We start from the raw sequence: 17,557 nt of genomic DNA, 5'->3' as shown, positions 1-17,557 counted from the left end.
ATTTTACTTTTAGAGCCTGATCTCTGATTTTTTTGACTATGTTCTTTATTTTGGTTTTCAATTTAGTTTTTTTTAACAAATTTATGAATTTACTTAATTTTTCAACTCACTTTTTGAAGACCAATATTTCAAAGTGCGATTTGTTACGCTGTTTTATGTTATTTAATAACCTACATTTTAAGTTTATTAATTGATTAAATTGTTCTGCTTTTCAAAATTTTCAATGTTAATTATGTTTATCTTTGGCTTTAAACGTTTTAAGTTAATTTGGTGAGTTATTTGTATATTTATCTTATTGTTGCTGAATAGAGATAAATTTGCCTTGTAATATTTTGGTTATTTACTTTATTTTGCATATAATATTTAGTTGCCTCTCTCTTTTAAGTTATTTAATAATTCACGTTTTCTAGAAGAATCACCATTTAAACATTCGAATTATAATAAGATAACAAGTGAAAATGAAATTTTCATAATATCTTTTAAAAAAATAGATACATTACTTTTAAAAAGTCTTTGAAAAACATTATGTTCTCAAAAAATATTAATCGTAATTTTCAACATTTTGACGTGTAATTCTTAGTTATGGATTGAACTTGAATTTTTTTCTTAAAATATGCGTATTTTTAAATCAAAAAGATATAAATATTTAACATTAAACCAAATACTCTAAAAACTTTATTTTTGAGTGAGTAGTACAGCAATCAAAGTGAGTATGGCACGAATATTAAAGGGGAGGGACGCGACTACATAATTATAAAATATTGGGCAGAAAATGATATTTTAAAAGTTTTGGGTGTCATTGTAATTATTCCTTTTTCACAAATATACTAACTGATATAAAGAAACCTAAAACCCTACCAACACCTCTCTACTCTTTGCTCCTTCTCTCGGCCGACAAAGCCGACTAGAGATAAAACTTGTGAAAACCGACCCTTGAAGGAGAACGAACCCAACTTTTTAAAATTTCAGTGGAATTTCTTTTCTGGGTTTGGAGGAAAATAGCTTCATAAGTGAAACCTGTGAGTATTCTCCCCTTTTTTTCAGTTTTGGTTGCTGGATTTTATTGTTAATTTCTGAGTCTATGCTACAAGTGGGTTAGTATAATGGAAGAACTGGAATTAATATTTATAGTTATTTTGTTAATATGATTGTTGTTAACATGCTTCACCCATGTAGATTAATCTTTTAGGCTGGCACAGTTTATCGTTTTATTAATTTGTGATAGTTTCTGTATACAGATTTTTGTGGGTAGTTTTTATTTTCTAAGGGGTCTTTTATTTATTTTTCCGGCAAGTGAATTTGTCTTCAACATTTTGTTTGCTGAGGGGTTGGCTTCCTTTGTCTAATGTCCATCCAGCATCATTTCACCATTGTTGCCGAAATCCTTTTAATATAGCCTAATTCATCCTGGTTTTGCAGACCAACAGTAAAAATGGTTCAATACAATTTCAAAAAAATCACTGTTGTCCCAAATGGGAAGGACTTCATAGACATTATTCTCTCACGTACGCAACGGCAAACGCCAACTGTTGTCCACAAAGGGTATGCTATTTCCCGCCTTCGACAGTTTTATATGCGTAAAGTGAAATACACCCAGCAGAATTTTCATGAGAAGCTTTCAACAATAATTGATGAGTTCCCTCGCCTGGATGATATCCATCCATTCTATGGTGATCTTCTTCATGTGCTTTACAACAAGGATCACTACAAGCTTGCTCTTGGCCAAATAAATACTGCGAGGAACCTCATTAGTAAGATTGCTAAAGATTATGTCAAGCTGTTGAAGTATGGTGACTCACTCTATCGGTGCAAGTCTCTAAAGGTTGCTGCTCTTGGTCGTATGTGTACTGTCATTAAAAGGATTGGCCCAAGTTTGGCTTACCTTGAGCAGATTAGGCAACATATGGCAAGGTTACCATCAATTGATCCAAATACTCGGACCATCTTGATTTGTGGGTACCCTAATGTTGGCAAGAGTTCATTTATGAACAAAATCACAAGGGCTGATGTGGATGTTCAGCCTTATGCTTTCACTACGAAGTCACTCTTTGTGGGTCATACAGATTACAAATACCTTAGATATCAAGTAATTGATACACCTGGGATTTTGGACAGGCCATTTGAAGATCGAAACATTATTGAGATGTGCAGTATTACAGCATTGGCTCACCTACGAGCTGCGGTGATGTTCTTCCTGGATATATCTGGGTCATGTGGGTACAGCATTGCCCAGCAAGCAGCTCTTTTTCACAGCATTAAATCTCTCTTTATGAACAAACCCTTGATCATTGTTTGCAATAAGACTGATTTGCAGCCACTGGATGGCATATCTGAGGAAGACAGGAAATTGGTCATGGAGATGAAAGCTGAAGCCATGAAGACTGTGATTGGTCAAGGAGGTGAGCCTGCAAACGAAGAAGGGGTGCTATTGACGATGAGTACTTTGACTGAGGATGGAGTGATTTCTGTGAAGAATGCAGCTTGTGAAAGATTACTGAATCAGAGGGTTGAATTGAAGATGAAATCCAAGAAAATAAATGACTGCCTCAATAGGTTTCATGTTGCAATACCAAAACCACGAGACCAGAAGGAACGGCCTCCTTGCATACCTCAGGCAGTTTTGGAAGCTAAAGCTAAGCAAGCAGCAGAGAAGGAGAAGAGGAAAACTGAAAAGGATTTGGAGGATGAGAATGGTGGTGCTGGTGTATACTCTGCTAGTTTGAGGAAGAATTATATATTGGCTAATGATGAATGGAAAGAAGATATAATGCCTGAAATTCTTGATGGTCACAATGTATACGACTTCATTGACCCTGATATATTGTTAAGACTTGAAGAGTTGGAACGTGAAGAGGGTCTTCGGCAAGCAGAGGAGGAAGCTGATGACTTTGAGATGGATGGCCAAGAATTATCCCCAGAAGAGCAAGAAGCACTGGCTGAGATAAGGAAAAAGAAAAGTTTGCTTATTCAACAGCATAGGATGAAGAAAAGCACTGCAGAGAGTCGGCCCATAGTACCAAGAAAACATGACACAGACAGAAAGTTCACAACAGAGAGGATGGGCAGGCAGCTGTCTGCTTTGGGGCTGGATCCTTCTCTTGCAATTAATCGTGCTCGGAGCAAGTCGAGGGGCCGGAAAAGGGAGCGATCAGTTGACAGGAGAGAGGGTGATGGTGGTGATGCTATGGATATAGATGGTAATGAACCAAACAAAAAGCTTCGTCTGAGGTCTACGTCACGGTCAAGGTCACGGTCACGACCTCCTACTGAAGTTGTACCTGGAGAGGGCTTGAAGGATTCTGCTCAAAAGGTTAAGGCGATTAAATTGGCAAAGAAATCTGTTAAGAAGAGGAACAAGAATGCTCGTCGTGGAGAGGCTGATAGGGTTATTCCTACATTAAAACCAAAGCACTTGTTCTCTGGGAAGCGTTCCATTGGAAAGACTCAAAGACGTTAAGACATGTAAGGCTATCACATGCATTGTTCTTAGTTTTACTTTTTCTCTTCATTTATGTTTCTTTTATGGTGTGCTGTCTGCCATGCATCTGCTAGCCGTATATGTTTCTTATACAAGGTGCATTCTCTATAAATCCTTGAGATGTTCTGTTTGTAAGAGCTACTTGTAGAAGTTGTTTTCCTTTTGGGTATGCATTCCGAGTGCCTGGAATTGGAATAAACTATTGAATACCAAAAAGAAAAAAGGATGGAAGTATGCTTTGGTGGGCAATTTCTTTTTTAATTTTTAACCTATGAGCTCCTGTTATACTTATGAATCACTTTTTATGGTGAATGGCCTAATTGTTCATCAATAAATTGGGTATATGTTTGAAGAGTGAGAATTGCTTGATCCTCTCAGGGTGCATTCTCTGTGTGTAGTCATTCTTTTATTGCAATCCAGAGACAATTTTTATGCATTTATAAGTCCAGTTGTACTAGTAGAAACTACAAAACAAAACCATGGAGGTGCAGGCAGACCATCCTTTTCAAGATGTAAATGCTTGCACCCAATCCTTTGGATGCTTCATCCTTTCTGACTGGGTCTCAATCCAATCAGCTGCGTAGTTAGCATGTCTTGACACCAAACTAAGCTTGGAATGTCTGATTTGCTGTCTTAGTCTTCCAATGTCTCTCAGCGCTGGCAGTAGCTTCCACTTTTTCTCTCTGTTGTTTGTCTTTTTCAATTCCCTTGTAAGTTCCTTCAAGTCAGATTCCAGGATCACTTGCTGAAAACCCTTCTATTGTGCCAAAAGAGGTCTCTTTCTCATAGCCTCTGCTTCCACCAACAGAGTCTGCATAATATTCCTGCCAATATCATCAATCACTAGACCAGTGTTATCTCGAGCTATGACTCCAATTCCAGCTGCCTTACTTCCCTGACTGAGCCATCACAATTGATTTTGATCCATCCTTCATGGGTGGCTTGCCACTTTTCTGTATCCAATGTTGTTTGCCAATTCTCATCTGTTAATCTGTAAGGAACAGCTTCTGAGGTGTTTAAAAGTTTTGTAGCTAGCCTCTGCTGTTGCTGTAATGTTGATGGGTTGGGAGAGAATGATCAAATACAGCTTCACATCTAGCCTTCCAAATTGTCCAACAAATAAAACCAAAACTGGTCATGATGATTTTTTTTAATCTTTCATTCTTGATATATGTCCCAGGTAGACAACAGCCAAGAAACAAACCCGTTCATCAAGTCTGTATTTATTCTCAGAACTAAATGAACCCCATCGCAAACCGTACTTGCTACCCACTGACAATGGAAAATAACATGCTCAGTTATTTCCTGATCAGAACCCCTAATTGGATAGCAGGGAGACTTAACCACCTTTCTCTTCAACAAATTGTTATATATGCATTGTTTGAATGTGGATGAATATGATAAATCTTTTGAATATATCAATTGGTGGAATTGATTTCATGATGCAGAGAACTTTAGGTTGTAGTTGCATGCATTCACTGTACCTTTTACCCTGTGCTTGCTTAACTCCTTAGATTGTTTATTGATGTGGTTTTTCTCTTGCAGAGGATCAAATTATGTTATGGGGAGAAGTTATACAAGAACCTTACATTTTATTTTTATGTTGAGAAACCTACTTTTTTGCTTAATTTTGTTGATCTGGGTGGAGATTGCACCCGATTATGGCTGTTGATGTATCTTTTGCACCCTTCTCAAGGCAGTTTTGAATTGGAGACAAGTTGAAATTTTGTCAGTTGGTTTGTAATTTATTCAAATCAAGGAGATAAAAAGTTTTCTTTTTCACCTAGCATGTAGTTAAATTGTTGCGGATGCATTGATTTTATGTTATAATTTTTTCTTAGTCATGGAATGAATCAGTAGGGATACAGACTGAATATTTGATTCAGAAGTTGTCCAATTCCTGAGTCTTGACTGCTTTGAGATGAAATGGGATAAGCCCCTGAGAGGAAATCTATCTGAACAATTATTTAGCTTAAAAAATGGGATTCAGATACGTAGTCGTCTTACGACTTTAGCGAAGGGTGCCTCTAGCCAATGGGTCCAAGTAAGTGTAACTCAATCAGCAAATTGGATAGGAATGCTGTAGCTTCGTGTGCTTTGACGAAAACCTTTTCCAGGGTGATCGGTTCCAAACGTTTACTGCAACGCAACCTTTCGCTAAAAAGGAAAACGTTTCCAAACGTCTACAGCAATGTAACCTTTCGTTATAAAGGAAAAGATAGCCTGTCCATTTCTAACCACCATTAAATTCACACACGATATAAAAGCTTCAACAAGTATTAGTGTAGTTATGTTATGAATTTTGTATCAATAAGAGATACAATAAATTTTAAGTTTATGAATAAAAATTTTCTTTCACTTAATAGATAGTTTTTAGTATCTATATGAATAAGAGATAAAATGAGTTTTATGTTTATAAATAAAGATTTTTTTTTACTTAATAGACAGTTTTAATATGAAACATTTATGAAATATAAAAATCAAAGTAAATTTCAATAAAACTGAATTTTTTTTTTTTACGTGTGAAAGAGTTAATAATATCAATATCGATGTAAATATCAAAATCAAGGTAAATTTAAATCAAAATAATTTTTTTATGGATGAAAGAGTTAATAATATCAATATCGAAATAAATTTGGATCAAAATGAATTTTTTTTTTTATAAGTGAAAAAGTTAATATAATCAGAATGTTACATAATAATTTCAAGTCAATAAGAGTTAATCTTATAAATAAAAACTTTAATCCACCTAAAAAATATACGTGCATGTGTCGGATGAATGCCGTAGGACATAATTTGGTAGGACCTTAAAAGCCGAAGGTAAAAATAAATCTGTTTATGTCTTCTTCCTGACAGGCAAACAGGTTAGATTTTTGGTGACGTCGCTTAATAAGAATCCAATCTAATCCAGTTATTCGGGAGACACACTGTCACACGTGTCTAATCGTTCAAACTCCAGAATCTATCCCTCGCCCTCCACGTGTCCCCTGTAGCTGACTCTTCAAGCTCTGATATCCGTTTACATACACATCCAGTGTTCCAAACCCTAACAGAACCTGGAACATACTTCACCGCAAAATCGAACGCCAGGATGTTGAGGCTGGTGTCGAAGAGGCTGCTCGGGCTAGCGTCACACGAGTTTCCACCACGGCCCGTTCAGATTCTGCCACGTCTTTACCACGAGAATGTCATCGACCACTACAACAATCCACGTAACGTCGGGTCCTTCGATAAGAACGATCCCAACGTTGGCACGGGCTTGGTCGGGGCTCCGGCTTGTGGCGATGTCATGAAGCTGCAAATAAAAATCGACGATGAGTCTGGAAAAATCGTCGATGCTTGCTTTAAAACCTTCGGCTGTGGATCTGCGATTGCGTCTTCTTCTGTTGGTATGCCTTTTTTTACTTCTGGTTAATGAGATTTGTTGGTGTAGATTAGTTTTTCATTGAATCTGTAATATTTTTTTTCTTTTTATCCTTGTTTTCTTCCATTAACAACTGTACGGAAGCATTTAACTCCCAATCCATAATTATTGAATCCTTGTTTGTGATTGTTATTGAAAGGCCTAAACTGCTTTATGAATAATATTCAATATTTGGTACTTTTCGGCTTAGTGCAATGGCCTTCTATTATTGCGAAGGAGCTGTGTAGTAACTTTGGGTTTGTCATGTTGCAGCTACTGAATGGGTGAAAGGGAAAAGCATGGAGGAGGTGGTAACCATTAAAAACACGTAAGTATTAGTTCCTTTTCTCGAAGTTAATTTATAAGCATATATGTACTCGACTCATATATTCTACAAGGATACTTTGTGGTATTGCTTTTCTCCTTTCCTTTTTGTTCATTTGCTCATCAGATAACATGCTATTATGCGGTTTTGACATCTGATTTTTGAACTAGTTAAGTGGAATTTGTTTATGTAATTAATTTATTCGTGCTTTCTGTTCCTAGTTTTTTTTTTTTCTCATTTAATTTAAACTTGGTAGTAGAAATGTAGAATCTTAATCCTTCTATGGGTAGATCATCTTCTTTGTCCCATGCTTTTAACTTCCTTTCTAGCAAGTTTCTATCTGCTCTTTCATCCAGCCATATCTGTATCTGGTAAGTGAAAGCACTAATTACTTGCATCTATAGACAGAATTTTGGTTTATGCTCGTTAAATTTCTGTAATTCTAGTATATTCTCTAATCTTTACGTGTAGATGTTGAAGTTTTAGTTTTTATATTATAGCACAATGTATTGAAGCTTAATTGTGGCAATCAAATCGTAGAAGACAGAGCGTCTGCTCAAATAAGGCTGGCCTGAGGATCAAAACCATGTTTAACATTGTGTATTGAGCATTTTAATGATTAATTAAGTTTCAGAGTATGATTTTAAGTATCAACCATTTAAAAATTGTAAAAATCAATATAAAAATACAATTATGGAGATATAAGAGGTTAGTCCAGAGGAAAATGTTTGATGTGATTGTGATTTTGCCATTGCAATGTGTGTATGGTGTGAATCGTAATTATGTGATTGTGTAAATAGATTATCAGAACTCACCTAAAGCAGAACATAAGCTAATTCATAGCTTTCATGGGATTCCGAACTGGTCTCTTTCAGGTTTGAAGGCAACATATAATCACATGTGAACAAATTAGTGGTAGGGTAACACATGGTGGAAGAAGTGAAGGAAATAGAAGATTGATGTAAAATAATGCTGTTGTGTTTTTATTTTTTGGTCAAATTGATGGTGTGAGCATGCAGGGTACACAGCCAAGTCCCTGTTTGCTTGTACTTTACCTTAGGTTCAACTCAGGGTTGTGTGTTTCTTTCTTTTTGTTCTTTAAATGTTCCCTTCAATCAGATTTAGTTATGGTGGACTGCAAAGTTTAGTATTTTATTGTGTTTTTACTTGCATAATATATTACAGGGAGATCGCGAAACATCTTGCACTTCCCCCAGTTAAGTTACACTGCAGCATGCTTGCAGAGGATGCTATCAAGGCAGCTGTCAAAGATGTAGAAGCTAAACGTGCCAAGTTGAATGGCAGTTCCAACGCTGCACCTATTGAGAAGGCTGCTGATGCCTGATGTCTCTGTATATGCCGAGGAAGAAAGTCTGGAGACTTGCTACACATAACTTATCTATAGTTAACCCCATCATTCTGTTAAAGTTGGGTAAACAGATACAAAATGGACCAGGGGAACTTTCAAGTACGACATACAGGACACGTATAATATAACCTGTCTAGAAGGGATGTTTGGCCAATGGTAAAACTATATATGTGATTGTGAATAAAGCATTGCTTCAATCCCGATGCAATCATTTCCACTGTTGAGTGTTATAGTCGACTGTTTGCATCTCCATCAAGGTTGAGGTCATGCAATTCACCCCTTTTTTTTTCTTTCAAAGCTCTCCCTATCAAGTTTGAGGCTATGCAATTTACCACATTTTCTTTTCCTTTCTGAACTGATGATGATTTCGGAATATAAAATGTTTTGCCGTTGTAAGCATTTATAGATTCGCCTTTTGTAGGTGAGCATTGTGTGCGGACTTAGCTGCTATTATAGTGCTCAAGCATGCTTTTTGCATCGTTTTAATTCCAAAGTACTGTACTGATATGGGGAAGCTTCATTATCGGCTGCTTGATCTCTAGTCAAAATTTGAAGGCCATAGATGCAGTAGCCATCACTTGAGATTTGCTGCGGAAAATTAGGTTGTAGATCTGCCTCAGGATAATTGTACAAATCCTCGGCCACTTTTTCATGGGAGCTTTAGATACAAATAACAACATGGCTGATCTCCACCTTAGTTGAATTGAAGGCTTGTATACATATAGTGATGATCTAGACAATCTGGATCCCAGGCACACTATTTTTGGAAGGTATGAACTGGGTGGATAAGTGGAACTTGTGTAGCTGATAGTAACAGGCCATATAAAGGTGTCTACGACATGACTGGATGGATGCATGTCTGGATACAGCCATGCATGCATGAGGTTCTTCTTTGGATGGACACGAGGTTCATGAGGCCAAGGAAGAACCAAGTGCATGAATTAAATTCGTGATGTTTGTAACAGACAAAGATGCTGGAGAAAGTAGATGGGTACAATACTTTTCAAATCACAGTTAAAAGACAGGAAATTGCACGTAAAATATTTTACTTATTAGAGGAAAAGTTCTTTTATGAAAAATATTTTACTTAAAAATTTAATTTTTTCTGTTATATAAAAAATTTTAAAAAAATAATTTTTTGTTTTGTGGATCCTCGTGAAAAATATTTTCCTACTCATCTTAAAAAATACTGTATGTTTTTCCTTAGCCATCCGTAAATATAATATGCTTATANTAAATTAAATGCTTATATATATATATATATATATATATATATATATATGTATATAATATAACTCATATGTTTGGTTAACGAATTTTTTGTTATTATTTCAAAAATCATAAATTTTTAATTACTTTGAAAGTTGAGGCAAATTTCATTTCAATGTAAACACTTTACTCGATTAGTTGAGGGCTTAGATTTCTTAGAAAACTTCTCTCTCCTGATTGAACCTACCACCATTCACATTGTCTTCGCTGTTGCCTTGGCAAACAGATGGGACATTATCTGCAATTAGATGTCAAAAGTGTCTTCCTTCACATGGTCAACTACCAGAACTTGTCTACATTGAACAACCTCCAAGATTCAACAAACCTCACCATGTCTCTCAAGGCTCTCTGTATGGCCTTTGCCAAGCCCAAGACCCTGGTTTGCTCCATTCAATCCCTTTCTTATTACCTTAGGCTTTATTTGTAGCTAGCACAGCTCGCTCATCTCTCTTTGCAAGGCATTACATACTCACGACACCATCTATTTGCTTGAGTATATATGTTGATCGATATTATCCTCACGGACAGTACTCAAAGCTAGCTATTTGGACAGGTTCATTCAAGAACTAGGGAATGAATTTTCGATGGACCTTGGACGTACCCACTACTTCCTTGGTATTGAAGTTCAACAGTACCAGGGCCCTGGGAATTTTCTTCAATCAAGCTAAAATACGCAGTTGGGTTCTAGCAAAGGCCAACATTGACTGAATGCAAACCTATATCGCAACATTGATGGTAGCCTGTAGTAGTTGGCTTTCACCAGGCTTGACCTCACACATATAATTGTGTGAACTATGTGTCTCAATTTATATATGCATAACCCATCATATATAATTCCATTTTAAGGTTGTTAAGAGAATTCCCAGATTTGTTAAAGGGACAATCACACGTGGCACTTGACTATTTATCTGCTAATCACCTAGCTTTATATGCCTTTCTAATGCAGATTGGGTTGGCTATACTCTCATCAGACGATCCACAACAGGTTACTGCTCTTTTCCTGGAGTTCAAGTTCAGAGAAACAACCAACAGTGGCTACATCTAGTGCTGAGGTTATGAGTATCAAGCCTCAGCTTCAACCACTGCAGAATGGATTTCTTATATCCAACTAATCAGTGTACAACTACTCCTATATAAACTGAAGAATTAAATCTTCACGTATCAATATCAACATTAGTTGTATTCATTTTCTTGTCTTTTTTCATTTCTTTTCTTCTCCGTAGAGTGCTTTAGGTGGGATTTGTTGGTGATATGTAGGCCTTTATAGTGTCTTATGGGGGACAAGCAATGAACACGAAAACAAATGGAGAACCAGCGTTGCTTACCCGTTGAAGATGAAGAATATATATGCATATTCATGCATAGAGCTGAAAGAAACAGAAGGCGTCAACATCAAACCAACGTCGTCTTGAGGACTACCAATAATATAAGCTCGTAGACCAAGAAATCAAAGCACAAATACCGTTAACATCGGTCCATTAATATTAGTCTTTTTTTCCCCTTTTTACATAATAGGGATCTTACTATTATTGTTTGAACTAAATATCCATATTTAAAACTTTTTCTTTATCCTTGTCCAAATATTATTGATTTTTAATAAGTTCAGAAAGAAAATTCTTATTAATAACCAATCTCATTGTAACCCAATTAATTTTATGCATTGCAATTTAAGAGGGTTTAAATCACACTGTTATTTTGTGATTGATTCATGATCAATGATTTTATTGAAGTTTGGAATTTAATTATCAACAGCCATTCATGGCAATATGAGAATTAATTAATGTGTTTGTGATCATTTCAGCAAACAAAAACCATTACAAACACACAAAATATAGTAAGGAACTAGTTTTGCAGGCTGCTGTCAAATTATTGTAGCTAATAGAAATACTAGTGCGTGCATGATCACGCACATTATTTATTCATTTTGACAGCCTCAGCCCTGGCCAAATGCGTAGAGCTAGCATGCAGCTTAATTATTTAAATAGACTTAGTGTTGCTGTTAATTTTGCATGGGTCTTGGCGGCTTCAATTTCGACGTGTGCCTTGAGGATTTTGCCTGGATCATTGTAGTTGCACTCCGAATCCTTCAAGTCCACAAGCTTATACCAATTTGCGTCAGGTTGATCGATACGAGTCCACACCTGCACAAGTATATACAGTCGATCCATCTATCATTTTCTTAAATTTAATTCTCAAATGATTAATTACCAACAGTTTAAGAAATGGAAATTACCTTGTTTCTTTCACCTTTGTTGCTCCAGGCTATGCACCAGTCCTTTTGGACCCCATCTTTGTGCTTGTAGCGATACACAACAAACCCAACTGATCCACCGCTTGAATTGTCAGGCGGTATCTCCCCGAAATGCACCAGCAAAGGACCATCTGAATCTTGCTCCCCTAGAACGAGCCGTGAGTACCCAAGCTTCCCCACCCAGTCTTTGGACACTACGAATGTCAGAGCTTTGCCAGTCTTATTTATTATCCTACAATCTGTTTGAGCCAGTGCATCGGGGTTAGCATTCTTTGCTGCAGCCAGCGCACCGGTGTTAGCATTCTCTGCTGACATGTTGTTGTTTGCTTTTTATTTTTGCCTAGAATATTGCTTCTGCTTCTGCTTCTGCTTGTGCAACAAATTAAAACGCCTTCCCTAAGCTCAATTATATACATCTTTGCCCACAAAAGGACAAGAACCCATTAGGTGTATATGCATATAAAGCCAAGTTGGGTGTGAAATAAACTCCTGTGTGAACAACGTGACTAGTATCTAAGTTAGTTAGTAACTAAACTGTCCCATCACGAAATTGAAGCACCTGGCCTTTATCCATCCACAAAACACTACAACAAATCGGAATTACAACTTTGTAAGGAAAATGCCCTTTGCCTTTGTTCAACGTATGATTAGTTAAGTACAGAAAAAGCTTGTTCTTTAGCCTCTGCACCTTCTTCCTTGCTTTCTAAGGTTTCATCACCTTTTTTTTCTCAGTCAAATGAAATTTGTATTAAAATTACTGAAACTACATTGTAAAGATCAACCCATATATGGGAATCAAGATAAGGATATACAATCCAGATACAAGCCCAATGATACTTAGTATCATTATGCAAAAGATTCACCTAAGGTGCATAGTACCGTAAGACAATGCAAAAGTCATAAGTAAATCAAAATATTAACGCAGCATCTCAACCCAATAAAAATATCAAAAGTTACCATAATGTTGAGAATATCGTATTTCCGTTAACTTCAAACTTTGTTAAGGAATCTGTAATACAATTATCTTCTCGTAATGTATGAGTAAAAGATATCATGCTTAATGAAAAAATAAGTGCATCAATCTCATTATATAAGTATCACTTGTCCTAAGGCCTCATATCAGTATTGGTCACTCATGATAGAGCATTCTTGGAGTCAAATTCAATAATCAACTTAGAGCTTGTAAAGGAGGAGTAGGAGAAAAAACGCACTACATGAAGAATGGCCATAAGCTCTGCAAAGTTGGAGTCTTGGATGCCAAGTGGGCCTAAGAAAACACCCACCACATAACCATCAGAGTTGCATAGGATTCCACCACATCCTGCTGGGCCTAGTTTATCCTTTGTTAAGCCATCTACATTGCATTTAAACCACCTTCAGATGGGGGTATCCAAGAGACCCCTAGTCGTGAATATAGGGAGACCATCTAATCGTTGTGTTTCGGGGTTCGAACCACCAGCCAATATCATCAACCGCATCAATGCCGTCACATGTGCACACCCAGAGCATAGATTGCATTCTAATAAGAAAATATATTTCGGACCCATCTCATATTTTGCTGTTAAAAACCGACTCGTTTTGAGCCAACCACAGAGACCAAAACATGGCACCACAAACTATCATCCACCGCTTGTGTGTGTCGTTTGCCAAGGCACAACTAGCCCAAGACTGCAAAAAAGATGATATAGTACAAGGAAAAGACCATGATATCCCCCACCATTGAAGAACAAGGCACCATACTGTCCAACTAAAATGGCATGTGAGAAGGTTGTGCGAACATGTCTCCAACTCATAACCACACCAAGTGCAGCACAGTTGCTTTGAGCTAAAGTCCAAACCCCTCCAGTGAAGGAAGGCTTTGGAGGGGATCGAGTCAAGAGAAGCGAGCCATAGGATGCTTTGAACCTTAGAGGGAATAGATAATTTCCAAATAGAGTAGAGCCATGAAATTTGACTAATAGGATCAGCATCAAGAAAAGAGTAGAAAGTTTTGACCGAAAAGTTATCTCTAGTGTCATACTTCCGTGTAAGTTTATCCATTTTGCTCGAAACAAGACCAATGTAACCTAACAATGAAAGGAGCTCACTATAAAATTCAACCTCCCATGAGTAAAGGTTACGACAAAAAGAGATAGTCCAATTGCCATTGTGCCAAATATCATGCACTCGTGCCTCCTTGTCCGTTGCAATAGAGAAAAGTCTAGTATACTCGAAGCAAAGTGCTTCATTTTCCGGAGCCCATTTATCAAGCCAAAAAGAGATAGAGGCACCATCACCGATGAGTCAACGGCATGCATAAAATCCCATAAGTGCCTAAACCCCCTCGATGGACCATGTGTTGACAATGCTTCACCAAGTCGATGACATTCTAGAAGGCCGAGCAATGGATGGAAGCCAATTAGATTCACCATTGCCATATTTCTCCACTATTAAGCGTCTCCAAAGAGCATCACTTTTCGTGCCATTTTACCACCACCATTTCGCAGGGAGTGCTAAATTTTTATGGCTAAGGCTAGATATTCCTAACCCACCATATCTTTTCGGTTTGCATACTGTATTCCATTTAACTTTTAAGATTTTATGTTTATCAAGGTTCCCCCCCTCCCCCCTACCCCCAATAAGAAAGCTTTCCTCAATTGTTCAAGCTTTCTAAGAGCGCCTTTTGGGGCCTGGAAAACAGATAAGTAGTACAAGGGCAATGAATTGAGAACAGAGTTAATAAGTGTTATCTTGCCACCGAAAGACAAGTATTTCCTTTGCCAAAGAGCAAGACGTTGTTTGAATTTGTTAACCACAAGGTCCCATGTGCTAGAGCACCTCGGATTAGCACCAAGCGGGATACCACTAAGTTTTCATCACTAAGCTTAGGCTTTGCAACATTTTGTAAACTAAACATTTTCTCTCCTCCACAAAATTTTTAAAATTTTTTATTTATTATATATTTTTTCTTTTAATGCTCCTCTCAAAATTCAAAATAGTTTTTTATTTAATAATTAATACAAATAAAGAAAAATAAAATGGCTTCACAAGCTCCACTCAACTTTATTCTAACCTTTTAAGTTTTTCTACACTTCTTTTTTTTTCTTTCCCTTTTGTCATTTCATTTTTCTTTACTTTTTTTTTATATAATTCACTACCGAAACACACTTTATTTTATTATTATGTGATTCTCATATATGAAAAATTAACGGAGGGCTTAATTGTGAGTTGGTCATAGCTTGGATTGTTGTGATAATCATGGTGTGAATCAAAAATTTTCAACACCTCTGTTCATTCTCTTCATTTAAAAACAATCTTAGATGAAGATTAGCTTTTTAATGTAAGTAACTTCAATTGGGAACATGCAACTTTAAGGAAAGTTAATTTGTTATATAAATTGTAAGAATGAATGAAAATACTTACAATTAATTAAGATTTGATACACTTATAAATTTGAGAGGATATGCAAAAAAAAAATTTAAAATATCTATGTGTGTATATGTATTAAAAGAAATACCTTTATAAATATATGTACTTCAAAGCCACCACTAAGTAAGAATATGAACAATCTATAAATTCTCAAAATAATCAATAAAGTAATTTTTTCCATGAATTCTATCACATAATAATTCAATAAATATATGAATTTTAAATTTGATTTTTTTAATTTAAATTACCAAATGCAACTTTAGAGGAAACTAATTGTACCCTAAATGAAATTAAAATTTATTTCAAATGGCAAGAAAGAAATTTACTTACAAAAATGTTTTTTATAATAACTAGAATTCAAGACAATTATCTTAGTTTATCTAGAATTTAAAACTATAGTAACAAAAGTAAAAGTATTTTTTTCCTCTTAAAAATCAAGGTATTTCCTGATAAAAATGGTAGCAAAATTATATCAAAACAATGAAGATATAAATTTTGTACATTAATTATCTATTTTGGTTAAAATCCTAAAGAACTAAAGCATATATAACAAAAAATAACTAAAAAGAAAAATCCAATGTTTTAACTTAATTTCCCCATGTTGACACAAGCTGCTGGTATGACCTGAAAACAGCATAAAGCTATGATAATGTCGACATTCCTATCATAACATGCACAGCAGAACCCAATCACTCGAATGCCCACTGGTTCTCCCTCCTAACGTCCTCTTCTTCCTCACGGCTGAAATCATTCTTAATGTTGAAGACCTTGCGAATCTCCTCAGGTGTCTTTCCCTCTATCATGTCAGCAACTGTTTGGCAAGTCAAGTGCAACAAGCTCTTCATGTTCAAATAGTTGGCAGCAAGGATGAGGCCGAAGAGGGTATTTTGGTCAACCTTGACAAAATCAGCATCCCACGCCTTTAGTTTATTCTCGGGGATCCTTTCCTTGTCGGTGTGCTTCTCGCAGTACTCCAGGACCTTGGCCATGATCTGGCTGGTAACGGTGGGGACAGGGATCTCGCGCAATCGTCTTCGATCATGTGCTTGATCGTCTGCAACTCAGCCGCCACCGCTTCCTTCACCTCGAACGCCTCTCCGTCGGAGCTCATCAACCTTATCTTCCTCGAAGTCGACGCCATTGTTTCTTCTAAGATTCTCACACCGGTGAGACGAACCCCCAAAAAGCCAGAGAAAAAAGAGTAAGGAGAGAGAGATAACGAAACCGTTAGTACAAAAGAAAAAAATTGTATTATAAAATTGTATGGATTATATAAGTGAAAAAGATATACATAAAAATTTAATCCTAATCATAATCTAATTTTAAGTAACTAACAATATTGTAATATAATTCTAATTAAGTATTATAGTGTAATTAGATAATAATGTAATATAATAACTCTAATTAGATAATTTGTATAATTATAATGGGGTTGAGCAAATGTTATTTTTTTTTTTCAAGTTATTTGTTGATTTTCTTGTACTACTTAAACTAGATTTTAATTAATTTTGTAATTTCTTGATTAGTTACTAAATTCCTTCTGATTTAAATAAATAGTAATAACATGATAACAAAATCATGCATATTATGATGTTGACAACAAAGATTGACTTGTTCTTCTTGAAATTTCATCAATCAAAACAAATGTTCCATAAAAAGAAGATTGTAGGTTTTTAAGCCAATGTTGGATTTTTATTGAATTTAGGCAAAAGGAAGTTTTAATACCTACTTTTTATTGCTACAAGTTTGTGTAGTCTTGAGGCAGAGATGAGGTAATTAAGTAGCTCATGCCACGTATAGGAAACTTCACTAGTCTTCCTACCAGATTAGGTTGTAGTAAAACCCTCGTATGCGCGTCATTTCTCTGACTTGAGGTTCCTTAACCGAATTCATTGAACTTGTTTCAGGATACGCAGTCATACATAAGACAATAACATGTTGGTTACGAATTTATGGCCGAACTACCTTTGCATTTATTATGAGAAAAAGCCTCAATTTTACAAAAAAATAATAATAATAATAAAAAAAAAGCAACATAACAAGGGAAGACATGG

The 17,557-nt window shown here is 36.1% G+C and overlaps 3 protein-coding genes, 1 long non-coding RNA gene and 1 pseudogene across 4 annotated transcripts; 3 read left to right on the top strand and 2 right to left on the bottom strand.

Annotated features, from left to right (window-relative positions):
- On the top strand, positions 868-5,260 carry LOC18599273 (nucleolar GTP-binding protein 1). Its single transcript, XM_018121940.1, has 3 exons — positions 868-1,019; positions 1,420-3,462; positions 5,024-5,260. The coding sequence occupies exon 2, from the start codon at positions 1,433-1,435 to the stop codon at positions 3,455-3,457; it is 2,025 nt and encodes a 674-aa protein (XP_017977429.1). The 5' UTR covers positions 868-1,019; positions 1,420-1,432; the 3' UTR covers positions 3,458-3,462; positions 5,024-5,260.
- LOC18599272 (iron-sulfur cluster assembly protein 1) lies at positions 6,418-8,974 on the top strand. The gene is made up of 3 exons (XM_007029173.2): positions 6,418-6,867; positions 7,155-7,209; positions 8,392-8,974. The coding sequence occupies exons 1-3, from the start codon at positions 6,570-6,572 to the stop codon at positions 8,549-8,551; spliced, it is 513 nt and encodes a 170-aa protein (XP_007029235.1). The 5' UTR covers positions 6,418-6,569; the 3' UTR covers positions 8,552-8,974.
- LOC108662127 lies at positions 10,040-11,030 on the top strand. The gene is made up of 2 exons (XR_001927910.1): positions 10,040-10,690; positions 10,791-11,030. It is a non-coding gene; the product is annotated as an uncharacterized LOC108662127 (long non-coding RNA).
- LOC18599271 lies at positions 11,618-12,474 on the bottom strand. Its single transcript, XM_007029171.2, has 2 exons — positions 12,078-12,474; positions 11,618-11,985 (listed from the first exon to the last, which is right to left on the bottom strand). Exons 1-2 carry the CDS (start codon positions 12,408-12,410, stop codon positions 11,818-11,820), a joined length of 501 nt encoding a protein of 166 aa, XP_007029233.2. The 5' UTR covers positions 12,411-12,474; the 3' UTR covers positions 11,618-11,817.
- Positions 16,060-16,811, bottom strand: LOC18599269 (annotated as a pseudogene).

This window comes from Theobroma cacao, chromosome 5, assembly GCF_000208745.1.
Source record: "Theobroma cacao cultivar B97-61/B2 chromosome 5, Criollo_cocoa_genome_V2, whole genome shotgun sequence".
Classification (NCBI taxonomy): Eukaryota; Viridiplantae; Streptophyta; class Magnoliopsida; order Malvales; family Malvaceae; genus Theobroma; species Theobroma cacao.
The sequence above is the reverse complement of the archived record's forward strand: the minus strand, read 5'-3'. Positions and strand labels throughout refer to the sequence as shown.